General features: G+C 38.5%; 1 protein-coding gene across 3 annotated transcripts in view; it reads left to right on the forward strand.

Moving 5' to 3' along the window:
• The window catches only part of MSRB3 (methionine sulfoxide reductase B3), a 169,830-nt gene that overhangs the window by 48,717 nt on the left and 93,669 nt on the right, over positions 1–27,444 (forward strand). For all 3 annotated transcript variants that reach the window (XM_042992685.1, XM_007082217.3, XM_042992686.1), the window contains exon 4: positions 1,577–1,654. In XM_042992685.1, coding sequence (XP_042848619.1) covers positions 1,577–1,654 — 78 coding nt within the window. The remainder of the gene's footprint in view (positions 1–1,576; positions 1,655–27,444) is intronic.

The following is a 27,444-nucleotide window of genomic DNA, read 5'->3' on the forward strand; positions in this document are numbered from 1 at the left end:
ACCCCGCCCCCACCCCCCGCTTTGAATCCTGTTCCTTGCCATTTAATTTAAAGAATGCTACACCTCTTTGCTAACATCTACAAATTGGTATCCTTGAAAAGGTTGAAAATGGTACTGTTTAGGTGAAGACTAAGTTTTATTTATTCTTTCCCCCATTCAATGAACACTCTATCTTATGTAAAGTCACAAGGCTTTTATTAAGGGCCTGTTTTTAGTTTACTACAAAATGTGTGGAAGTAATAGCGAGTTAGGTACATTTTTGGGGAAGACATCACAGTAAGCAAAACCACGAGGGACATGGCGCTGTGCCAGGACGCTGAAATTTTGAAGGTGGCCATTGTAAGTATAGACGTTTTGGCTGCAAAAAGAAGGTAGCATAATTTAGTTCCTTTCTACCCCACTCCAATTTCTTTTTGAAGCACATGTGGAGAAAGTATTTATTGGCTCATTTGTGGTTGGAATGTCAAAAATTTTCAATAACTGCCCTCACATGGCTTTGGTCCTTGGAAATTCGCCCTAAGTCCTGAAAAAAGAGTCTGTTCACTTCCAAGACGTTTTTAGTGAATAAAGTCTCTCTCAGCTGATTCCAGCTCAAAGGTAACTTGCCAAGGTCCAACCATTTTGTTGTTTAATTTATACCATGGAGGCTGGCATAAGGCCGTGACTTACCTCTGATCCAAATTTATTAATGATGTAACTTCTTGTTTTCATTCATGAACTGAAAGAGCTCTTTACCACACATGGGGTCCTTGTTAATAGGCAACACTCTCTTCCTGTCACAGTATATACTGTTTACTGAGTTTGCCAAATGTTGAATCTCTGACAGAGTCTACCCTCACCACACAATGAGCCGACGGTGGGCTTCAGTCTCAGTCCAGGAGGACCTCTACCCGTCCTGTTGTGTACATGACGAGCAAAATGATTGAATGCACACAAACAACTAGAGATTAGGTCATTCTTAAAAATTCTGTTTATAAAAAAATTGGACCTCATAAAGAGGGTGAAAGGATAATAAAAACAAGCTGCAGAGCACATAGACTTTTTGTTGGGCTAGCACAGCTGATTTGCATTAGTGGAATGACCTCCTAGCCTTTAAGATTGTTAACTTAGAAAAATATTCCCTTAAAGCTGCAATATTCCTTTTCAAACCAAAAAATAAGTCTCCTTCCACTTGAAGTCTTGGACCCTTCTGCATTTTGGGGTATACACTCTTGGACACTGTAGAGTAGGCAGAAATCTTGTGTAGTAATGTTTTCTTCTGCGAATCTGAACTACAAGCTGTTTTTTTTTTTATAGCAAAAATTTTTTCTAAGCATTACATAACTAGATGGCTTGGGTTTTTTTTTTTTTTTTATTTAACTTGCACTGGTTTGGAGTAGTTATATGCACATTTTATTATATAGATTTGAAGTATATTAGTAATGTTCAGATTTCCATATGTTTGGTCTGTTCTCATTTTAGGACAAAAAGCCCTTGAAAGATTTATTAGAGAAATCTATTTTAAGCAAATACATTCTATAAGAAATAATGCAAACTTTGTTTAATTGTTTTAATGCCCTGTGTATTTGTTTATCAGTGCCTTCGAAGGAGAATATACACATCACAAAGATCCTGGAATATATAAATGTGTCGTTTGTGGAACTCCATTGTTCAAGTAAGTATGTTAAAAACCTATGGATATGGACACTTCACAGATGGTAACAAGCTAGTTATTGCTCATTCACATTAAAATCTTTATAGTACTGCTAAAAAAAAAAAAGAATCTTCATACTACTAAATTCTCTTATTTCTATTATTTCTGTTTTCTCCCCACAAGAGTAATTACTGACTTTCATAATAAATTACCAGCTTGCTAGGCTGGCTGACTTTGCCCTGTTTGGACCTTTAAAATTCACAGTGTTAACTTGTTCATCGCAATTAACCATGGTGCTTACAAGGGCTATGAAAGAGATTTTGGTGGGCATAGAAACATTTATATCGTTGTTGATTTTTCCGTTATCAAGTGATGGCCCTGAATTTATTGGTTGGGCCGTGGTGAAAGTTCTTCGTGTGCATCCTTCAGATTGAGTGATAAGCCACCTAGTCGATTAGTCATACTTCTGCGAGGAAGTGCAGTACCTGTATCAAAAGTAACATGGGACTTCCAACAGATAGTTGTACATATGTAAACAGATTATGTAATGAGATTTTGACAGTTTTTGCACTGATCCACAATCTTTATTTTAAAGATTCCCAGTAGTTTCCTATGAAACAAGCAGTGCATAGGCTTTGTCGCCCAAATCGTTAATTCAGACAGTGTATTCTGGAGATTATGGATCTTATTCAAGAAAGGAAAATCTTCACCAAAATTTATTTATCTAGGTGTAGAAAATCCTAGAAGCCCTGTACTTCCCACCGGGATGCTGATTTAGGGGAATGAAAAGACAGAAACCTTAATTGAGGGTAAATGTCATTTATTTAAAGCAAAATTACAAATTTCTTAGGGGAATTGAACAAACAAGAATCTGATATGTGTAGCATGTAAAACATACTTAATATCTCTCCATAAATGTTTCCCTTTTAAAGCACTTGCATTTACAGATTTTCCAGAAATAACAGGAAACAGTAGTTTCCTTGAAATTTTTTAAAAAAGTATAAAACCTTTCTTAACTTGCATAAACCTTATTGCACATTAGTGTTGGTTGAGAATCTGTTCTGAATTCTTATGTATTTATTCTTCATGTTAAAAAAAACCAGCCCTTCAAATTGTCACCCATTTCCTCTCAGAAAACACACATCTTTATATTTCAACACCTTTAGCTTGTGTCATAATAGTTGATATAACACTTAAGATAGTTGCTGAGCCATGTTAAACTTGTTAATATCCCAAATGGTAAAAATTGGCCACATCCCCTTTGCCTTTTGTTTAAGATTCCCCATCTCTTTCCCTATCATGTGATTCAGTAGAGTAGTGGATCTAAGGAGAGCTTACTGTTTTAAATAAGAAACAGAACCACTATAAATGAAGGATTTAACCCATGTGAGATTTTGAGTCACAAATACTGAAAACCTTTATTTAAACATAGGTACTGGTGAGATTCAAGGAGTTTCACATTTGATGTGACATTATGTCTATTTCCTTTAGCATTCTTGTAGGGAAACCTTTAATTTTTCTAAGTTTCTAAGGAATATGGGTTAATATTTTTATTCTATTTCTCCCTCACCCTATTTTTAAATTGTATGCTTCCTCTTATCTTGTCAATTTAAGGAGGGGGGAATGCTTTAGCCTTTATTATAGAATGCATTCATTCATTGGTCTAGTGCTGCCGTCTTCATACTGGAGACAGCAAGGTGTCCACCAACACTTTCCAGGGGCCACAGGGCACAGACAGTTTTGAGGGAATCAGTTTTCTGGTCCTCAACCTCTGTATGTATGCGTCCCTGAAACTCATGTGCATGAGAGAGTCTGGGCTCAGCTGCCTCTTTCTTCCTATCTCCTCTATCATAATCCCCTTCTCCCGCGTTACAGAAGATATCATACCTTTCACCCATCCCAAATCTTACTATGATTTATTGTCCTGGGATAGCATCTCTAAGGCATCAAGCAAAATGACAGTTTTGGTAAGACTGCTATCTGCTTATCTTTCTCTCCATCTGTTATCTGGTGTCTGTCTATGCATTTTCTACCTGTCTCCTTAAGTGAGATGGTTGTCCTGAGAATACGTATCCACATATTTCTTTAAATTTTAAAAATGAAACTCTTTTTTTTGATAGTTTGATTTGATTGATCGATACAACAGAGAGGACTACCTTTGCCAATGAGGTTACATGGTGGACTTTTTCACTTCCTAGATGATCTAAATATGTAGCTTTTTAAGGTTTTGACAAAAATGTATTTTAAGCATGTAATCTATTTACAGACACCAGAAAAGTCACTTATTTTTTCAATTATTGAAATTTTGATAAGAAATGTTAGGGGTTACTTTAAAATATATAAGGGAGTATATGTCAGTAAACCATACAGTAATTTGAACAGGAAAAGTATAATTTAAAGAATTACTCCCTCTAACAGAGGATTGGGGTAATGAGGGATTGGCTGGCAGGGAGTAAATAGAAATTCTAGAGAATACAGAACTCACAAATAGAAGAAGGAATCATGACCACTAGGGCTGAGATAGAGCCCAGGGAAAAGCTCCCCGTGTGCCCCCCTCCCCACTTTCCTCTCCCAGGGGCTGAGATCTGGGTCTTATTGGAGAGGGCATGGCTGTACCTAAAATAGCAGAGAAATCACCGCAGTGCCATGACTGTGCGACTTTCTGGAAATCTGCCCTCTGAAGTGCTGGGGAAAGCTGTGTATAGGGAGGTATCTCACTGTAGATACTCCACTGCAAAAGTACCTGGGTTGGGGGGGGGGGGTGGGGCGCCACGGGAAGCTGCTGGCTGCCAGGTGCTGCTGATTCCTGGCCCCGAAAGCAGCACCTGGCACCAGAGAGGCTGCTTGTGCTGTAGGAGCCTGTCACCAGAAGAGTGGTGTGTGGGGCAGAGGCCGGGCGCTGGGAGAGCTGTCTGTGTCAGGGGCCGGCTGCGGCAGGAGCCATTCACTCTGCAGCAGCCTGGCTTTGGAGAAGCTACCTACACAGCAAGGGCCCAGAAGAAGAGAAGCGACGTGCCCTGCAAAAGCCAGATGCTAGAGAAGCCACACGCTCTGCAGGAGCCTGCTGAGCAAACATCCTGAAACTAGGAGGGGAACACACCTTGCTCTTCCATGGTCTTTGTCCTGTGCCCTCTGCTGACAAAGTTTAATATCATGTTAGCTGACAAAGAAAAAAATGTTTAAAGGTCCCAGCTCCCTTTTAGCAGAGTAGGGAAGGCTAGAGGACAGAGAGGCAATAAATTGATAAAAAGCACAGAATGTATATATACAAATACATATTTTCCCAGATTATACACACACACACACACACACACACACACACACACACCCCCACATATATATATCCCAATATATGTGTTTTCCCAAAATTCTTTTATTGACTTTCATGAGTAAGTTTCAAGGCCACTCACTAGTTTAGTGAAGTAATGGCATCACTAACAGACAACTTGTTGAGATAGTTGGTTTCATACTTTGGACGACAAGGTGCAGGGAACCAAAGGGGTGTGTGAGTGAGAAAGTGTATGGGGTTTTTGTTTGATTGTTAGGGAGCAGGGAGTAAGGGAAGAAGATGGGGCAGAAGAGACCAAATAAAGTAACAACATGAGAGATAATAGTGCAAGGGAAACAGATAAAAAATAAGGTAAAATAAAGAAGTGCTGAGTTTGAAAATGCCTAATCATTAGCAATGTGAAAAGATTGTTTTCCCAGTTGCCATTTCTGTTATCAGTATTCATAGTGTATGTGCATGCGCATTCACATGCGTATAATTCTCTTCTTTCATTTGACTAATATCTGTATACATAATATTTCCTTACAAAAAAGGCCATTCAATTATTCTCCTTTCATTTTCAAACTTGCGCTCTACCCTGAGTATGCTCCCTTTCAACAATATACTGCTTTCTTACTGCTTACCAAGTACAAGAACCTTATTCACGGACTGCATATAAACCAAATGTGTAATTTATTCCATGGTTCACATTTTCTTCACATACACAAACTCTACCAACCTAGTTTATTTCTCATGTAGTATTCCTGGGTTTCAGTTAGTAAATTAGCCGACAGAAGTAAGAATGTTCTCCCCTCTGGTTATTTGAACTTCTAAAATTTCATAAAATGAATTTATTGCACATCAGATAAACCAGAGAAGGCATTGGTGAAATAATGTAATTCAGAATGTATTTTTGACCACTTATATTTGCTTTGGCTGACACTTTGCCAGGTGTTGTGGAACAAATAAAATAAATTTATGAACTATTTTTTCCTTAAGGTACTTACAGTTTTGTTGGAGTGATAGGAAAAACAGAATGAACAATGATAAAATATGGAAAAATAATGCCACTGTCTATCTGGATGTGTCTGTTAGAAATGAGTTCATGTGTAACAGGAGGGGTATATGACTGCATCAGAGTTGGACCAGTTGTCGCAGAGTTGATGAGACCACACTTTACCAGGCAGAGAAGGGTTTCGTTTTTTCCAGGTGGAGGATGCCCGATAGAGAATGCCATGGAGAAGAAGAATTGGAGATAGGATCAAAAGTGGATTTTGCAAGGAAACAGTTAGGAGACTGGTCCAGTAGGAGTGGGGAGGTGAGTTATGTTGGGAGTAGTGGGAGATTTGGCTGGAGGGTTAGAAGGGACCAATTAAGAAGGCCCTGAGATACCAGAGAGGACGTTTAAATTCCTACTAAAACCCTTTAAGCCCTGGGATCTCTTCCTCTAGGAAGCCCAGACTCAGCCTTCCAGGGTGAACTTTGGTGTCCTTTATCTCTGCTCCCACGACACCTTGTGTCCACCTCCATCCATGTACTTCCCATGTTGTTTTGCAGTTACCTGTCTATATGCCTGTCTGCCCACTAGTAAGGGAACTCCCACAGCAAGGCCAGGCCTTACTCATGTTTCTATCTCTAGCCCTTAGCATGTAATAATCACTAAGTATTTGTTTGTTGGTCAGATTCATGTCTAAACTTTGTTAGATGGGTTATGGAGAAATTTCAGATAAGTCAGTAGCGTGATGAAAATGGGAAGTAAGCCACAACAGGGTAGAAGATAGCTTTCTGGGGGTGAAAAGAGAAGGCAATAAGGGTATGACAGCCTCAGTGGAAACTTTTTTCCTTGGTAGCTAATAAACCTCAGCATTATCCATGTATAATCAACTCCTAATAATTTTGTTTAAGACTTGGAAGAAACATATAGGATAGTTTTTATTCTGTATGCATTAACTTATCAGGCCTCTCACTGAATAAATAGCTCATTTTATACAGAGTCACGAATAATAATAATAATAATAATAATAATACAAGAACTAACATTTACATAGCACTTAATATGGCAGGCATGGTTATAAGTGCTTTATGTAAATTCAACTTTTTAATCTTCATAACAACAGCACATTTTACAGTTGAAGAAACAGAGAGGATAAATGCTTTGAGAAGATCACATACCAGTATACAAATAGATTTAGAATAGTAACACTCAAACTTTTAGGCAAGAAGAAAGGTAAAGAATTAAAGCAAGATAAAGTTTTAATAATTTATTTTGGTCACTCTAGTCTCATTATTTTCCTGAATAGAAATGAATGGAATGAATGGAACACACACACATGTGCGTGCGCCTACCCACACGCCCACTTCAGTTCCTTGAAAAATCTGCTCTTCGTTGTAGTAGTTGAATTGACAGTTGAAGACCATTCCAATCCAGGGAGGGCTGAACCAAAGGTAGACCCATCATGGCAGGCCATCAGTAAGGACTCAGCTTCACACTGGTTGTTTTTAGGGAAGTCCCTTGGAATCCCGACAGGAAGATGTAGGAATGTCCAGGAAGCCATCAGGCCATTCAGCATCTGTGAGGTAGAACAGCAGCAGGGTTCATGGGCAGGATTCTAGTTATTGAAACTTGAAGGTCATTTTATTTTCACATTGACCGCCCCCATTACATTTTCTCAAGTAACTATTCCAGATTTTCACCACTTTTTTTGAATTCTCTCTATACGTTTCTGAGAAGCTGAGGCCAACTGACATGAGCTATCTTTTTTTTTTTTTAATGTTATTTATTTATTTTGAGAGAGAGCACTAGCAGAGGTGGAGCGGGGCGGCGGGGGGGCGGGGGAGAGGCGGGGAAGGGCAGAGGGAGAGAGAGAATTTTATGAAACCGTGACATCATGACCTGAACCAAAGTCAAGAGTCGATGCTTAACCAACTGAGCCACCCGGGCTCCCTGACATGAGCTATCTTAAATGTCTTTTCCTTCTATCTTGAAAATTTTTTTAATGTTTATTTATTTTTGAGAGAGGGTGAGAGAGAGCAGGGGAGGGGCAGAAAGAGAGAGAGACAGAATCTGAAGCAGGCTCCAGGCTCTGAGCTGTCAGCATAGACCAGATGAGGGGCTTGAACTCATGAACTGTGAGATCACGACCTGAGCCGAAATCAGTCGCTTACCACCCAGGTGCCCCTTCATCAAAAATTCAGAACAGGCAAGGGCTAAAAGCAACGGGTGGCACCAACTGAATATTAGCCCAGATGTGTGACCTCAGCCTTATCACCTATGAAAAGGGGCAAAATAAAACCGAACAGGTGTAAGAACTGAATACAGGAAAAGGCCTATGGCCGATATTCAACAAATGTTAAAGTCAAGTGGCCTGACAAAGTTTTGGGAACATATCCTGCTATCACAGCAGCCTAAGAAGCTCCTTAAAATGTGAGAAAGTACAGGCTTTCTGAGAGGGAGTCTGTCTGTTAACAGTAGATATTAGTGTGATGAGTCACTGCTTCAGCTGTGTTGCTACATTTCAAATGGAACTCTGCTGCCAAAGTATTCACACATGCTACATTTCACATGAGCCTCCTGTGCAATTTTATTCTAGGCTACTAGAAAATTTAAGCAGTTTTTCAACTCTTTAAGAACATAAGCCTTTTCACTGAAGAAATTCCAGTTCGGTGCCACACACAATTTACTCAGCTATGCTATTCCACGGATGCTATTCCACTTAGCATTAAAGGAGATTTTCCACATAAACTTTTCCCCTTCTGCTACAATATTGTGTCTGCGGGTGTGCCTGTGTGCATATGGGAACGTGTGTGTGTTGTGGTTGTGAGTGGAGGAGATGTAAAAGGGAGGGGCATTTTCCATTCTTACTGTCTATTCAAATCCTATTCTCTCAACCCTTTAAAATGCTATCCGTATAGTATTTATTCATAAACCATTCCGGTCACTATGGAATCCTACCAGGAAGAGTAATAGGAACTTAACTTCTAGCTTTCTTTTTATGAACTCTAGCTAGAAATTGCTCATGATTCCAGCAAATGTTTTCTAACCTTTAACAAAGTGCATTTAACTTGAATTTAGAAGATTCGAATTGCCCTTCACCTCATTCTAAATCCTTAATCCAAGTAAACTTTTCAGTACAATGAAACTGCTCTGAAATGAACTAGATTTCTGAATAGTGGCTTAAACTGGAGTTATATCTACATAACTCATATATTATTTTGAAGAGAATGTAAAATTGACTTCTCTCATCCCATTGACCCTTCCTGTCTTGTCCCCACAAACAGTGATTTACAGGACAAGTATCTGTAACAGAGGGAGTTAACTTTTCTATCTACATTTCATCTGAAAGCTTAGGGCAAGACCACAGCTAGATTGAAAGAAATGTACTTCCTGGAGCTACTGGCAAAGATAGGGAGCAAAAAAACATTGCTAATGCCTGACTCGTTAAACTGCTGGGGGTGGGGGTGGGGGAAGAAAGAAAGACAAGACAAGAAAGAAAAGCATAAATAGCATAAAAGCATACATAAAACAAAGAACAACTCCATTTGAGAAACCAGAAAACTATAGCAAGTCATGATTCAGAGTATAACAATATGCAAAGGTAATTATAACTGCATTTCCTGACACAGAAAGGAATTGGAGCAATGCCTACACATAAAATCCCTGGATAGCTGGAAGGGAGTTTGGGTGTGTGTGTGTGTATCTGTGTTTTGCAAGAAGAAAAGTGGGGGCAGAGCAATCTTGCCCTTTATTACTTAAATCACAATCCCAGTTCTTTCATTCATTTTCCAAATATGGACAGAAATAGCTTAGATTCTTCTTAATGAACTAGAAAGGATAGTTAGATTAAACTGGGAAAAACAGTAGGCAAAGTTTTAACTATGATTCATGTAAATTATCTTGTTTGCATGAATATGAACCAGAATATTAATGAGTAATTATTATGACAGTTCACAGACTTTGAAACTATGGAAGGACATCTTCTGAAAAATAATGTGCAAGTTTTAGCGAGTGATTCCAAGGCCATCCACAAAGCTGCCTCTTCCTGTGAATGAATAATTCTTTCAAAACGTGGTCACTGATTCAAGGAGACTGCATAAATTTTCATTCAGATTCATGTCCTCAGTGTGTCTTCTACGTGGATAAGTAACCCATCACATTATCAAACACAAGTGCAGAAGCCATCCAGAGTACCAGATGGAAGGTGGTGGAGGTTCCCGTGTGGACTTGCTGTATAACCATACGCAGGTTCCTTAAGTGTTCATCTCATTTTTCTCATCTTAAAATGGTGAAAATAATATCAACCCTTTCTAACTCATGGCACTGCTGTAGCAAATGAAATAATTACATAAGCATGCTGTAAAAGATATAAAGATACAAGTATAAAAAGTAAGGTTTGTAAAAAACTGTGCAGCTTTAAGCAAATTTGCATGGTAAAGTATAAACAGCAGGCAAATCTAAAGTTCTCAAAATTAAGTCAGTATAGTTTGCTTTTGATTCCAGCATTACCACGTTTTATAATATCGTTGGACCTAGTGATCCATACCCAAAATAGTTTTAGTTTCTGCTGAATAATTAAAAACAAATTTAGTATAGATTCTAAATTCCCCAAATAATGTGACTTACATGAGTAGCTGAGAGTTTAAATACATTAGTTAGCGGAAAGTCTCTCCTTAACAAATCTATAAACTTTTGAGAGAGTAGGTCATGATTTAGGATTTTTGTAATCCACATCTCCACCCAGTGCACGGGCATAGGACTTTGCTTATCCTTGGTACTCAACTATTTGTGAGATAAATGGTTTAATTCCAGTTAAGTCAAGAATAATTGTAGCATTAAATGATTCAAGTTGATACTGGAATGGGGGAAGTATAAATAGATACTTGGTGATAGACTCCCCTAATTGTTATCTCCTACCACACTTTCTAAAGTGTTTTCTGTAGATCACTCATAGAACTTTCTTTGGATGCTTATTTCAACAATAGCATTGCTTGCAACTGCAAAGGCATATTTGTCCCAGCTAAGGAAGAGATGGAAATGTCTATGGCTGGAACCTTATACAAGGAAACATTAAAAGAGCAAAAAGTGACAAAAAAAATAAGAGTCAGCTACCCAAAGCTGTATCAAAAGAGAAGTTCATAGTCAAATATTTTTTATTATTAAATATAAGAAAGAGTAAAAATAACTGAACTAAATAGTCAACTCAAAATGCTAGAAAAATAACAAAAACAATAAAATAAACTAGGGTAAAGTGCCCACCTTTCCTTCCAGGGAATTGCCAGACATTCACAAGGAGAGATACCAGCAGACCTGGGTGTTTCAACCTCGGCACTATTGACATTTGGACTGGATAATTCTTTGCTACAGGGGGCTGCCTTATACACTGTAGGATGTGTAGCAGCATCCCTGACCTGTACTCACTAGATGCCAGTAGCACTAGTCTCATTCCCCAGCCCTCCCACCCCATCCCCACAAGCTGACAAAGAAAAATTTCTCCAGATAATATCAAATACCCGCGGGGCAGGGGCGGGGGGGTGGGGTGCAAAATCACCTCCATTTGAGAACAACTGATCTTAACAACCAAAAGAACAGTAAGTCAAGCTCTGATTTGTAGTGTTTGCTGATTTCTGTGTGCAAATACTTCTACCATGGGCCATATTTCAAGCTACAAATGTGACCTCACCGAATGTGGAGTTGGGAAGAGATGCGTAGTAACACCATTCATTATATAATTTTTCTGTATACACCTACAACAGATGTAAAGAACACAGATAACAGTTAAATTTAGTAAAAAAAAAATAGAAATGGTGAGTTTGGGAGTATTACTTTTGCTTTTAATATAATTTATTTAATTGTTAATTTATATAACTTATTTTTAATAATGCCTATACTTAGCAACTGACTCTTACATTCCTAGAATTTTAGCAGTATGCTCTCTCAAGCTTCAGCACACCAAATTATGGGTGCAAAGCAAGGGAAAACCAAATATATCAAAACCTTCAGCCCAGCCTCAAGTCCATGATTAGATTAAGGTAGTCTTCCCTTTCCCCTCCCCACTCTAGCTACCTATCAGAAGATAGGATGAACCCTCTATAAAAGAAGGTGACATTATCCAGCATCCAGTGTTTCATACACAATGTCTGGCATTCATCAAAAATTACCAGGTATACCAAAGTGAAGGACTAAGGGAAAAAAACTAACAAAAGAAACAGGTCTACAGATGGCCCAGATATCCAGATATTTAAGTCATCAGACACAGACTTTAAAATAACTCTGATGAACATATTTAAAAAAAAATAGATGACAAAATGAATTTCAATGGAGAACTAGAATCTATTTTAAAGTATAAAGTAGTTTTAGGGCTGAAAAATGCCATACATGAAATATAAATACAAGAGAAAAAAGAAGCAGGATTAGTGAACAGAAAAACAGGTAAGTAGAAAATATTCAGACTGAAGCTAAGGGAGCTAAAAAAAATGAAAAGTTATTGAGAAGCTAATACAAGAATTACAGTTTCAGGAATGACATATTACAGCCATAGAAAGGGAAGAAACAGGTAATGGGAAAGAAGCAATATTTGAAGAGATAATAGCCAAGGATTTTCCCAAACGGAGGGAAAAAAAAAAAAAACACCTCAAGTCAAGATTTAAAAAGTGCTATAAATCTGAAACAGGGTGAATACAAAAAACAAAACAAAACAAAAAAACCACATCTGGGTACATCACAGCAAATCTGATGAAAATCAAAGGCAAGGAGAAGGTCTTAAAAGCACTCAGATAAATTAACTTGAAAAATAAAAACAATTAGACCTATTAAATAAAACCAAGGGGTCGAAAAGACCAATAAAGTTGACCATTTCTTTCAGGCCCAATCAAGAAAGAGAGGGAGAAAGAAAAGAACATAGGTCCCAAACACTAGGAATGAAAATTGGATAAAACCAAAGACATGGAAAAAAAAATTAATGTAATATGCTATGTATTCCTATTCTAATTAAAAATCTCAGCGTAATTTTTTTTAATTAGGTAAGATACAAAATTTCACTATAGGAGAGTTATAATACTTTAGTTGACCAGTAACCATAGAAAAAATTGAGAATTATCTCAAACCAGCTTAGTCTTTTACAGAAAAAGGAAAAAACATTACTCCTATGCAATTATAAACTGTGTCAATCGCAGAAAATAGATGAAAGCTTACCAACTTCTTTGACCAATGTAAAATGCCTCAAAAACCAAGACCTGACAAAGATATTCCAAGGAAAATATATAGACCAAATGGAATTATAAAAACAGGTATAAGGATTTACTAATTTTATTTTATTTTTTTAGAGAGAGAGTGTGTGTGAGCAGGGGAGAGGGGCTGAGGGGTAGAGAGAATCTTAAGCAGGCTACATGCTCAGTGTGGAGCCCAATGTGAGGCTCAATCCCATGACCCTGGGATCATGACCTGAGCTGAAATCAAGAGTCAGATGCTCAACAGACTGAGCCACCTTGGGGGAGGAGGGACCTAGATGTAAGGATTTTATTTTATTTTTTTATTTTATTTTATTTTATTTTTTTTCTTAATTTTTTTTTAACGTTTATTTATTTTTGAGACAGAGAGAGACAGAGCATGAACGGGGGAGGAGCAGAGAGAGAGGGAGACACAGAATTGGAAGCAAGCTCCAGGCTCTGAGCCATCAGCCCAGAGCCCGACGCGGGGCTCGAACTCACGGGCTGTGAGATCGTGACCTGAGCTGAAGTCAGACACTCAACTGACTGAGCCACCCAGGCGCCCCATTAAATAAGATACTAGTAAAAGAAATGTAGCCATGTGTTGAATGAGTAATACGCCATGGGAAGGTAAGATTTACTTCAGGAATGTATGGATAGTTCAATACTGGAACATCTTAGGAAAAACTATGATCATTGTAATTGTGCCCAGAAGAGGTTTTATAAAAATTTAAACTACATTCCTTAATTAAAAAAAAACCTCTTAGTGAAATAGGGATATGATTAAATATTGTGTTTCATCAAATCTAAGATTGATTGAAAGAATTATTATTCAATTATTATTCAACACCAAGGAAAAAAACCTGCCATATAAATTGTGAAATGCTACTTACTGATCATAGACACATCTAGGTTTCAGAGATGTGAACATGCTAAATATAAAAAGTACCCAATCAAATCAATGAAGTACCACAATTGGTATTGGGGTAACCAGCTAAATATTTAAAAAATAAATTTAGATCCTACCCTCAATATCTTACAACCCAGTATCTTACACCCCAATAAAATTCTAGGTTAAATAAAAATTTAAAATATTAACAATAAGACCATACAAGTCCTAGGGGAAAATATAAAGGTAAATTTGTATAACATTGGGGTGAGGTAAATCTTTCTAAACAAGATTCCCAAGGCAGAAATAAAAAAAAAAAAAATGTTTGGATTACCTAAATATTTTACATTTCTATAGCTCAAAAACACTTTTAAAAAACTGGCAAACAAGCCACCTGGGAGGAATATATGCGACTCATGTGAGAAACGGAAGATTAATATTCAAATGAATTGAGAAAGACAAGCATTGGGAGATGAGTAGAAGATGAAAAACCTTCCACCTCTTAGAATAAAAAAAAAAATGAAGGGGTGCCTGAGTGGCTCAGTCGTTTGAGCGTCCAACTCTTGATTTTGGCTCAAGTCATTATCCCAGGGTTGTGGGATTGAGCCCCGCGTGAGGCTCCATGGAGCCTGCCTAAGATTCTCTCTCTCTGTCTCTGTCTCTGTCTCTCTCTCTTTCCCCCTCTGCCCCCTCCCCTGCTCACGCTGTCTCTTTCTCTCTCTCTCTAAGAAAAAAAAGAAAAACAGTAAAAAATGAAGTAAAAGGAGAGATAGTTTTTACTTGTAATATCATCAAATTCAGTGTCGGTCAAGGTCTGGGAAATTAGCACTTTACTGCTAGGTGGAGTGTGGATTGGTAGTAAGTTTCTGGACAATAACTTAATGATTTATGTCAGAAGTCTTAGAATTCTGAATGCCATTAATCTAGCAAATACGCTGCTAGCAATTTATGCTAAACATCATGTTAATGCATTAAAATAAGGCTACAAGAATGTGTTTAATCACTCTTTATGAGAGCAAAAATTAATTTGAATATCTAGCTAAATGAACTCCCTAGTGAAAACGTATGTGACATTTCAAATAATATTGCAAAAGAAGCTTAATGATCTGGAAAGAAATTTAAAACAAATTTAAAAGTTTACAAAGTAATAATTACATGTGACTCCATACTTATAAAATACAAATATCTATAAATACATGAACATAAAACAGCTTAGAATAAGGTTGTGTGCCAAATGTCAATAGTAGTTATTTCTGGGTCATTAGATTATAGGTAATTTTTTTTATCTGACCTTTTTATTTGTTTTAAAGATGAACATGTATTTTAGGGGGTGATAAGAAAAAAATATTAAATATTTTGCCTTTATGTGTTACAAACATTGAACTATTTATTTATTTATTTACAGTTTATTTTTGAGAGAGAAAGAGAGAGTACAAGCAGGGGAGTGGCAGTGAGATGGGGGTACAGAGGACTCAAAGTGGGCTCTGTGCTGACAGCAGACAGCCCGATGCGGGGCTCAAATTCATGAGCCACAAGATCATCGGACATTTAACCAACTGAGCCACTCAGGCACCCCTGAACAATTTATTTTAAAAACTTACCTTAGAAATGTCATTCTTCTATCCCCAAATTTATCTTTCCCCAGTGATAACTGGAAAGAATGAAATAGAATGCAATTCCAAATTTATTTTCTAGAGCCCAAATTCATCTTGTCCATTTAATAATTTACTCATAACCCAAGTAGATACGTTACCCACTGCCTTCTCTTTTATCCCTAAATGACTGGTAATAATGATACGATTCCAGGAAAGGTGACCACTGGGATCTAAATAGGTTCGCTAAAACCTATTTGCAAACCTTCTCTTGGCCTACACTTCAAACATTGTTTCAGGTTTTCTCCCTTCTCATGACTGTCTTCCATCTGCCTCTAGCCCTCACCTGCTCTTGTTTCCAGACACCTGGAGGTAACTGATGAAGGATGGGACACCAGTTTTAGAAGAGGTATTCCAGACTTATTTTCATAAACTGTCATGTTTGAATTGGGATTAAAAAAAAAAAAAAAAAGCAACCATTGATTGAGAGCTTACTATGTACCAGGCATTATGCTAAGCACTCTAAAGAAAATTGTCTCCTTTATTCTTCTTAACTGAAACAGAAAATCAAAGCTCACAAAAGGTGTGCAGTTTATTCAAGGGAACACTGGCAGTAAGAGGTGCAACTAGGACACAAATTCGGGTCTGGCTCTTCCTAGAGGCAGCACTCCTTCGCTCCTATATTATGTTGTAATGCCTCCTTGTATTCTGGCTGAGTATTCTTTTTGCTGAGTAATTCACCATCTGGTAGCTGTCACGCTCTGGCGTTAATTGGTGCTAATTTTCTAATGATAGCCGAGTGACTATGCTTGCATTTTAAAGTGGAGCAAGCTATGATTAAGGTGCAAGACATGTGAGGTTAAAGTCACAGTTTTCCCCATTTAATGTGTGCGACCTTAAATAAGCGACTTAACCTCTATGAGCCTTAATTTCCTCATTTGCAAGATGAAGATAATACCTGTGTCATGAAAACTTTTGAGAGGATTAAGTAAACAGTGTTGAAATGTTTTGTAAGTGTAAAAAACACTACACATGTGAAGCATTGATACTAAAGCATTTTAAGGATTGGCATACATTGCAGCTTTCACAATGAAAGTTCATTAGAGAACAGGAAGCATGCCACGTATTTAGAACAGAGACCAGAAGGTCAGTTAGTAAGTAATGCTTTAAGCTTCTGGCAAGTTTGTCTGCTTGGCGATCACTGCCTAGTGGTTATTGCAGACTGGTGTTGATGACAGTGAGTAGTGATTTGCTGCAGGGGTGGGATAAGGAGGAGACTGATTTTGCTTGTCCAGCATAAACCCCGGAGACAATAGATCATCGATAGCCCTACTTCTCTCACAAATTGGCCAGCCTATTTCTGGAGTGCTGTGCTCCGTGGTTCAGTGTAAGACCCTCGCCTTAAAAGGCTCATAGGCCGAATGGACCACATGCAGGGAAGAGTGACTGACTGATGGTTAGGAATCTCAAAACTGTGTCACTTGAACAGATGATGGAAGGGAACTGAAAATGCTCAGCTCAAGGGGAGGAGAGAAGGCATGGAGCCTTTGTGGTCTGTAGTTTGTAAATCTAGCTGCCCATTAGAACCACAAATTCCAAGCCTGTCCCCCCTCCAAATTCTGATTTTTAGCAAGATTGTGGTGGAGCCCGGAGTCTGTTTTTTAAAGCTTTCCTCTAATTCTTATGCTTGGTTGCCGTGAATCTAGATGAGACTTAAGAAGGATTTGCCTTAGGGTGATGTCAATAGCCATGAGAAGGAGGGAACAGCACTACAGACAACAAACACTACAGACAGTAAGAGCTGCAAAGATTTCTCAACCGTCTGTTGAGAAAAAGCTGTTACTAAAGATTAATTTGCTGTTTTAAATGTGGCTTGGGGAAAAAGATGATTACTTCAACTTTGGAAGTCTGATAGATTTCAGGTTGTAACCTAAAATTTCAGGTGTATCAATATTCCCCACAGCATGTTTCTAGTGAATATTTGTTCGATCAGAATACTACTCCTGCAAAAGACTAGCTCTGTGACATGTTGATATGTGTTCCATGAAAAATAAAGAGGGTTCTGTGTACTCTAAATACACAGGATTGCTCTCTGGGAAACAGAGTTACAATGAATTGCATGGTTGGTTCATCATAAAAATCAAGGAGTGCACAATTCACTCATGTTCACTGTAGAGCTCCGGAAGTGGATTGTTGTAGGTAGCATTTTCAAAAATGATTCAAAAAATGATTCAAAAAAAGATTCTGACCTCAGAATCTTAACCTAGGGATGTACTGTGCAGCTGATATTACCGCTGAGACACATTGAGAAATGCCACAGTAGACAAAGAAGATATTTAAGTTTAGTATGTAGAGCAAAGTATATAGAAATCACAGAAGGGATGAACCTAGGCTATGAAATGCTAAGACTCAGAAGACTAAGAACCAGTCATTGGGCTTGGCAATTGTGAGAGAACAATTTCTTTAGAAGTAGTAGTGAGAGCAAAGATTGTGAAGACTTTTGGATGCAATCTTATGGTTTCAAACCACAAACCAAAGTGGAGATAATGTAAAATATTTGAAATTGGGATGATCCCAGAAAACATAGTCATCATAGTCACATCATTATAGTTAAGGTAGGAATGGTAAGGCTAACCCCTTGTAACTGGAGGGAAAGCAAACTCAAGGGAAAATTTTATCTTGTGTTTTTTGATACACTGAAGAAAGGCATAAAGAAGGATATATTTAAGGTATTAGAAATGAGGGAAAGAGATTTAAAGACCAGATAGAGTAAACTTTAAAACAGAAGATTAATTTTTCCCCTTTTAGGAAATAGGTAAAAGGAATTCTTTTTTATTTTTTTAAAATATTTATTCATTTTTGAGAGAGAGAGAGAGAAAGAGACACGGAGTACGAGTGAGGGAGGAACAGAGAGAGAGGGAGACACAGAATCCAAAGCAGGCTCCAGGCTCCAGGCTCCGAGTTGTCAGCACAGAACCCGACTCGGGGCTCGATCGAACCCATGAACCGCGAGTTCATGACCTGAGCTGAAGTTGGACGCTTAACCGACTGAGCCACCCAGGTACCCCAAAAGGAACTCTTTTAGATTAGTGATTGTCCATCTCTGAGATAAGTGTTTAATATTCAATTTTTTGGGTTGTCTAGATTTTTTTTGCCTGTGTATGTTAAAGTATGCTTGCCGTAGAGCAGGAGTTCAACACGTGGCGACTCTTGTTCGTGTCGCTGTCGCTTCTACTATTTGAACACTTTACTGCCTTACACCACCACCAGTGAGTAGACAAAGGAAAGGAGAGTCAAAGTCAAAGCAGATAACTGTATTTGTTACCTTACGTCATTACTGTATTTCATAATCATGAATTAGCTGGATGTAACCCACGAATTCTTCTGCCATTTATATTTTCTCTCTTATTATCTTGCAACGTGCTTGGAACAAGCTACACTTGTTCATTAGCGCCTTGACAGATTTTTCAGTGCTCATCCTACTTGAAGTTTTTCTGCCCTGAGGGAAGTTGGCTTTATGCTGCTGGAGATTTGCACGTTTTACTTCTATGTACTCACTTAAGTATATAGTGTTAATGGCCGTTGCATGACTCATAGTCTGCATAAGCATAAATTAACTCCAGTACCTCTGTGGTGTGCCCTCTTTGAGATTGCTCTGGAGGACCACCCAGAAGTGGAATTTACACAAACTGCAAAGGTCCATTCAATTTAAGAAACTGAGTGGCACTGACCAAATTACACCTGCATCCTCCAGTATGAACCAGCTACCCATTTGCTTCTGACTGAGGTTCAAATTGTTGATCTTAAACTATAAAGGGCTTTATGGGCTGAATTATGGCTACTTTAAACAAGACTTCTTCCTTCAAATCAAGTGCTTTGCACATAGTGAGCACTCCATAAATGCTTTTGACTATGACTTCGTGAAAGTTCACATCTTCTGGTGAACTTCTTTTCATGGTCTCCAGCTTTGAGGGAAGGCTTTTTGATATCGAATGTTTGTCTTTCATATTATTTTTACTTGGGAGTGTAATGGAGCGTAAATTTACTGACTACGCAAGACACATCACCTTAGTGATAATCTTTTTAGCTAATTTGCCAGCCCAGTCTGAGTAATTCATGGAATCTAAGGATTTATCATTTCATTTGTGTGGGCAGGGACAATAGCTGTAAAAGAAAATATTTTTAGTAAGTTCACCAAGAAAGTAGCAAATGTATTGTTGTTGTTGTTGTTGTTATTTTGCCTGGGAACTGAATCTTTTCTGACAGATTTTTCACTAGTTTGGTGCTTAGTTCATTATTTCCCACAAAGATAACTTTATAACAGGGATGTGTTAATAATTTCTGAGTATGGAATTCATACAAAAGCCCTGGGAAATTTTTTACTTCTTTATTGGGCAAAAAGTTACTTTGGAAATTACTAATATAAACAAATTAAAATTTGTTTATATATAAACAAATATATATATAAAAAGAAGAAAAGTGGGATGCCTTGCTATTTTAAATAGAAATTTCCTTTGCTTTAAAGGAATGCCATCCAGGTCAGTGGTTCTTAGGATCATCTGGAGAACTGAAAAGTATAGATTTCCAAACTCTTCGATCTGTGTTTTGTAAAAGCTTGATATAATTCAGAAAATCCTATATCTTCCAGATTCATTTATTTGGGTAACATAATGGTTTAGTCCTAATTTTTATTTCAACGTTAGGTCAAGAAACATCTTCTGTCATCTCTTTTCAAGGCAGTTATATACTTTTCTATTAGAAAGTAGACTTTTTGTGTCTTTGGTTAAAAAAATATAAATATATATATATATATATTACATATATATATAGTAACCTGAGATCCTGTGAGGGACCATACAGCCTGAAACTTTATCGACCCTACCAAGTCACAAGAGTAAATCCGGAATTAGCAACAAATAGATGTGGCAAATGATTCAGAAGCAGCCTATTCTCTTGCGCGCCCCCCCCCCCATATACTAAATAAAGGTACTATTCATTATTTACCTAGTTACTTGAACAAAAATTCCAAGAGTCATCCTTAATTCTTCTTTCCTTCACCCTCCCTAATCTACCAACACATTTTGCACTGTGCGCTTTCAAAACACATTTGGATTCTGAGTCCTCACCATATTCACTGCTTTACCATCATCTTTATCATCTGTTACCTGAACTTCTGTGATGGTTTTTCTGCTGTGGCTTTCTTAATATATTTTATTTTTTTGAACAGTTTTGGATTTGCAGGAAAATTGAAGAGATTGTACAGAGAGATCCCATATACTCTCTTATGCAGTTTCTCCTATTATTAATATCTTACATTTGTATAGTATATTTGTTATAAGTTATAAACTAATATTGATACATGTTTATTAACTAGAATCCATACTTTATTCAGATTTCCTTAGGTTATACCTAATGTCCTTTTTCTCTTCCAGAATCTTATCCAGGGAACCACCTTACATTTACTTGTCACGTCTCCTCAGATTTCTCTTGACTGTGACAGTTTCTCAGACTTTCCTTATTTTTGACAACTTTGAAAGTTTTGAGGAATATTGGTCAGGTATTTTGTAGGATGCCCCTCTATTGGAAGTTGTCTGATGTTTTTCTCATGATTAGACTGTGGTTATGGGTTTTGGCGAGGAAGATCACAGAGATAAAGTGCCATTTCAATCACATCATATCAACGGTACATACTATCAACATGATATCACATTTAATATTGACTTGGTCACATGGCTGAGGCAGTATTTGTTAGGTTTCCCCACTGTAAAGTTACTCTGTTTTCCACTTTCTGTACTGTTTGGAAGGAAGTCACTATGCACAGCCCACACTTAAGGAGTGGAGAGTTATGTCCCTCATCTTGAGGGCAGAGTAGCTACATAAATTATCTGGAATTCTTCTGCCAAGAGAAATGCGTGCCTTTTCTCTCATTTGTTTGATTAATCATTTATTTATATCAATGTGGACACATGGATATTTAGTTTATACTTTGGCTTATAATTCAATACTACTTTATTTTATTGTTCATATTGTTCCAGCTTTGGCTCCTATGTCTGTTTGACATACCTCCATCAATGTAGGGTTTTTATTTGTTTATTTTTGAGCCCTTCTTTGTTTTATAGCACTACTTGATAATCCAGGTTTATCTTGTGTATTTCCTACCCCAGTTCTAGAATCAGTCATTTCTCCAAGGAGCTTTGGCTCCTTTTATTAGAGAATGGTATTAAAAACCAAGATCTCGGGGTGCCTGGGTGGCTTAGTCAGTTAACGCATCCGGCTCTTGACCTCACTTCGGGTTCTGATCTTGGGCTTGTGAATTCAAGCCCCATGTTGGGTTTCACACTGGGCGTGAAGCCTACTTAAAAGAACACCACCACCACCACCAAGGTCAGGTGCCAGGTGGCCTCTCTGTTTTGGTTGTTGTTCCATTGTGGTGCATTTCTCACATAGTAGAGTGAAAATTTACATAATTGTGATTAGACTATAATTCGTTCTTTAAAAACTCTGATGATTTATGCTTAAAAATCACAACTTCTGGCAGTGGCTTTTAAAGTTGAGATCTGGCCCTTGTTTACTTTTCTGATTTCCATCTGTTGCCGTTCTCTCACTCACTTCTTTCTAGATACATTGGCCTTTATTTGCCCCTTCTTCTCTCCTTCCTCCTTTCTGCCCCCCTCCTGCTCCTATTCTTTTTTCTCCATGCTAATCTTGGGTTCTTACATTTGCCTTTTCCTTGGGAATCGGTACCAAAATTCTGTTTTGCACCCACATTGGATGTGGGCTCTTTCTCATTCTTGCGGCAACTGAAATGTCATATCCTCCTACAGCATCTCTCTGACAGTTTATTTAAAACAGGTCGCCTCCCCACTCCCCCCACCCCCACCTCAGGAACTTTATATCCCAGTACCCTCTAGAGTTTATGATGGAAGGCATTCTATTTCAGCCTCTATATGAAATAGTCTTATTTATGTGATTTGCCATCTGACTCTCTTCACCAGAGTGTGAGCTCCTTGAGAGCAGGAACCTTGTCTGACTTAGTCTCTGCTATATCCCAAGGCCTAAAGCAGTACCTGTATATAGTCAGTGCTCAATTCATATGTGTAATGGATGAATGGGGAAAGGAATCGATGACTTTCTCACCCATTTTGCCCTTGAAAGTTTGCCTTAGGCTGAGTTTTAATGGCTTCAACTAGAAATGCAAAATTTTTAAGTGAAATAATGAATGTCATGAAAATTAGTTACTATATTTAGTTTAATTATTGAACTGTTTAATCCTAAAATTCTCAAGGAAAATTTATCCTTATAGCATTTTCCTGTGCTTCAGCCATTACTCATTTTGTTCTAAAAAAGAACTGTATAGAGTAGCAGATATTATTATCTTTACTCTGCAAATGGAAACACAACTGATTTTTTTAAGATCTAAATGACTTTTTTAGTGCTTTGTAGAAACAGAAGTACCCTTAAGACTGGCAGTTAGATCTTTTTGCCATGGTCTCTTTATTCTTAATTTGTGCTTTTCTATTCCTAATTTTGTGTTGCTTCTTCTGTTTGTGTATAGCAATATCTAGGAAATGAATGGCTTTGTAAACATATTCTTTAGACAACTAAAACATCTATTTTAACCTTAAAAGTTTTAGCTAATGATTTTAAAAAGAAAATGCTAAGTAATATACTTCTTTTTTATTAATTTTTTTAATGTGTATTTATTTTTGAGAGAGAAAGAGATAGAGTGTGAGCAGGGGAGGGGCAGAGAAAGAGGGAGACACAGAATCCAAAGCAGCCTCCACGCTCTGAGCTGTCAGCACAGAGCCCAAAGCGGGGCTCAAACCCACGAACCGCAAGATCATGACCTGAGCCAAAGAAGGACACTTAACCAACTGAGCCACCCAAGAGCCCCTAAGGAATGTACTTCCGTATCTTACTAAATAGCATACTTAAAAGGTTGCTTTCATGACTTGTAGCCATCATTATTAATATTAGTTATTAAACCAGTGAGGCCCTAATGAGGTACATATGGCTCTGCTTATCCCTTTAAAGAATTCTTATAGAGTTCTGGAAAATGTAGAGGATGATATTCTTTTATCTTTTCATCTCCCATTGACAGCTCCCATCGGCCGCTGAGGTGTGTAAAGTCTTTGCCTCTACACTCATCAAGTTTGGATTGCCCTTGTTTGAGTTTCTTTTGTTGTCTCTCTCTAAAATGTTAGGATCTGCCAATTCTTGTGTCTAGCACTAACCTGCTAGCCACAACTTCTGTTGTTCTACTTCTGATTACAACCTAGAGTAGAAATGAAAATCTCCAGGGAAAATAAGAACACAAATATGAAGTGTAAAACTGATGTCGGGCAATAAATTTTACCACCTCCCAAGTCTGCCTCATCCCCCAGAGAGCACGTGCCAAATCTGTACACAACACCGGTGTTAAAGAACCAGGCAAAACCATTGGAAACATTCTCCCGCCGCGATATGACGAGACAAAGAGCCCATTGGTCAGGGTCTTATGTCTGCCTACTGGTGGCCTCTGGTAATTTGCAGGAGCAGCTGCCCCGTGCTCAAAATGCAGGTAAAGCACTTTGGCTGAAAGTGGTTAAAAATAGTGAGGGAGAATAGAGATCAAAATGACATTGTACCTAAAATGGGTTAAAGTGTATAAGAGCGGTGACACTGTTATTTCCGACTAACTTCTGGGTTTTGGGCTTGTGCTGGAGGTTTGAGGTTGCTGAACATCTGGCTGAAGAAGAAACGGAGGGCGGTGGTCCGCTAGGGCCGCCATAACAAAGTACCGCAGCCTGGGTGGCGTAAGCAACAGGCGTGTATCGTCTCGCGGCTCTGCAGGCTGCAAGTCCCCGATCAAGGTGTCAGCAGTGCTGCTTTCTCCTGAGGCTTCCCCTCTTAGCTTGTGGGTGGCTGTCTGCCCTCTGATTCCCTTTCTCGTAAGGACACCAGCCATATTGGATTAGGGTCCACTTGAATGACTTCATTTTAACTTAATTACCTCTTCAAAAACCCTATTTTCAAATACAGTCACAGCACCAGGGGTTAGAACTTCAACATAAGAATCTGGGGAGGACAGTTCAGTTCATAATACGAAGAAGGTGTATTCTGTTCTCTTTACCACTGTTTTTCCTTAGCGTTTTGAATTTATTTTCAGTAGCTAAGGGTGTCTTTAGTTTGAAAGCTTTATTCTCCCTAGAGATATAAATATACAGAAGAAACAATTGAATTATTTTCAGGGAAACATACGATTAAAGTGCTGTAAATGATGCAGACCGGAAATGATCCTGGAATTTGAAGAAGGCAGTTACCAGTATGGTCTGGGGAGCAGTTGTGGAACTTGGGAGCCAGAAAGGGCCTTAAGAATTATCTGTTTTTTCAGTCTTCCTTGTCCATAGGCTTGAGGTCTATAGATGCAACTTTTTGTCACCTCACACTCACTTTTCCTCTGTGCTCTCCTTTCCCCATCTCCTTTTCTTTATTCTTGGGAACTACAGAAAACTTCAGGCAGCTACCTCTCCATGGAATAGTTTGTGTGGAACAACACTGATTTCTTTCAGATGCCTCATTTTACTAATGAGGAAAATGGAGCTCACAAGTGAAATGACTTGTTCTGCTTTCTGAACTAGATTCGTGGGTCTCTTGATTCGTCCTGCAATGTGTTGTCAAGTACATTGTGTAACTATTTTAGTTAGAGAATGTTTCATTTATATTTCATTTTTTATTATTTTTTTAAATTTTTTTAACGTTTATTTATTTTTGAGACAGAGAGAGACAGAGCACGAATGGGGGAGGGGCAGAGAGAGAGGGAGACACAGAATTGGAAGCAGGCTCCAGGCTCTGAGCCATCAGCCCAGAGCCCGACGCGGGGCTCGAACTCACGGACCGCGAGATCGTGACCTGAGCTGAAGTCGGATGCTTCACCGACCGAGCCACCCAGGCGCCCCTCATTTATCTTTTAAGGACAAATAAGATTTCTTCTCTATGTTGTGTAAACAAATCATTTATATTATTTTGCATTAGTCTTCCTTCCCTCTTAAATATTTCCAGTTTCTTCAGTTATTTTTTTTTAAGTTTATTTATTTATTTTGAGAGAGACAGAGATAGTATGAGTTGGGGAGGGACAGGGAGAGAGGAGAGAGAGAGAATCCCAAACAGGCTCTGCACTGTCAGGATAGAGCCCGATGTGGGGCATGAACCCACGAAGCTGTGAGATCACGTCCTGAGCCAAAACCAAGAGTTGTACGCTTAACCGACTGAGCCACCCAGGTATCCCCATATCTGTCAGTTAAAAAAAAAAAATAAGTGTGCAGTTAATGGACACCTTTTATTTGTCCATTTTTCTCGGTTTTTAGTTGTGGTAGCTAACGTGGCTTTAAATGCTTAAATCTATTCTTTTCCTTTCTGTGTATTAAACACAAAAGTAGATAGATCATAACCTAGTACTGCTTTGGCAACAATATCAGAATATGTTGGGTTAAAAGTAACAGAAATACCCAAGTCAAAGTGGCCTAACAATGACAGACTTGACTAACTCAACAAGGACTCTAGAAGAGAAAGGCTGTTCTCGAACTGGAATGATATCAAAGTTCTGTGTTGGCATTTCTGTGATTCTCTTGGCCTTCCTCTCGTGGTTACAAGATTGTTATAACAATCTTATTCTAGGTGTCATATCCTTACACAGTAACTTCAAAGGCAGGAAACAGAGATAGAGAGAGAGAGAGAGAGAGAGAGAGAGAGTAGGAAAAGGGCCTTCTCCCTAAATCCCTCCTGTCCTTCTCATGGGGAAAAAACCTTTCCAAGAAGTGTCCCAGCTGTCCTCCCTATACCTCTCACTGCTGAGAACCGGGTCACATGCCTGTCCCGGAACCAGCCACTGACAAAGGAGAGTAGGATTGCCAGAGTTGGCAGAGCCTAATTATGATCTATTCCTGGGGTGGACACATCTTTAGCACTCTTCAAAAATCAAAATTCTCTCTTCAGGGAAAAGGAAGACTGGCCATTAGATGGGTAACAAATAGTGTCTGCCACAATTATTGAACTCTTTCAATATGGTCAAATAACCACACCGATGAATGTAGAATGACAACTCTGATGAGTGCAAAGAAGGAGCAGTTGGTGCTGTGCAAGTATAAAGTAAAGGAACTTAATGTAGTCTGGCCACTCTTCTTCAAAGAACTGATAATTAAGCTAACATGTGGAGTGAGTTTTAGACGTTAAGTAGGCATAGGGGTTAAGGGATGCTAGAATGGGGGTGGAGGGGGGGAAGGAGGGGACATTCCAAGCAGAGGAAGCATATTATGTTTCCTGTAGCTGAAAGAAGGGGCACAGATATTCACCGCTATTATTACTGCCACTGGTAATGGAGTGGCCTCTGAATTACTTTTAATTTTTTTTTTTTTTTAGTGTTTATTTATTTTTGAGAGACAGAGAGAGACAGCACGAGCCGGAGAGGGCAGAGAGAGAGAGAGGGAGACCCAGAATATGAAGCAGGCTCCAGGCTCTGAGCTGTCAGCCTAGAGCCCAACGTGGGGCTTGAACTCACGGACCGCGAGATCGTGACCTGAGCCGAAGTCGGCCGCTCAACCGACTGAGCCACCCAGGTGCCCCTGAATTACTTTTAGAGTAAGAAGAAATTCTTAGGCTTATAAGTAGGATCCTGAAGTGTTAAAATTTCTGAAGATGTTCTGTGCTTTAAGGGGACAACAGGGGCACCTGGGTGGCTCAGTCAGTGAAGCATCTGACTCTTTATTTTGGCTCAGGTCCTGATCTCATGGTTTGTGAGATCAAGCCCTATGTTGCTTAGGATTCTCTCTCCCCCTCTCTTCCCCTCTCCCACTCACTTGTGTGCTTTGTCTCTCTCTCAAAA

This window comes from Panthera tigris, chromosome B4, assembly GCF_018350195.1.
Source record: "Panthera tigris isolate Pti1 chromosome B4, P.tigris_Pti1_mat1.1, whole genome shotgun sequence".
Lineage (NCBI taxonomy): Eukaryota > Metazoa > Chordata > Mammalia > Carnivora > Felidae > Panthera > Panthera tigris.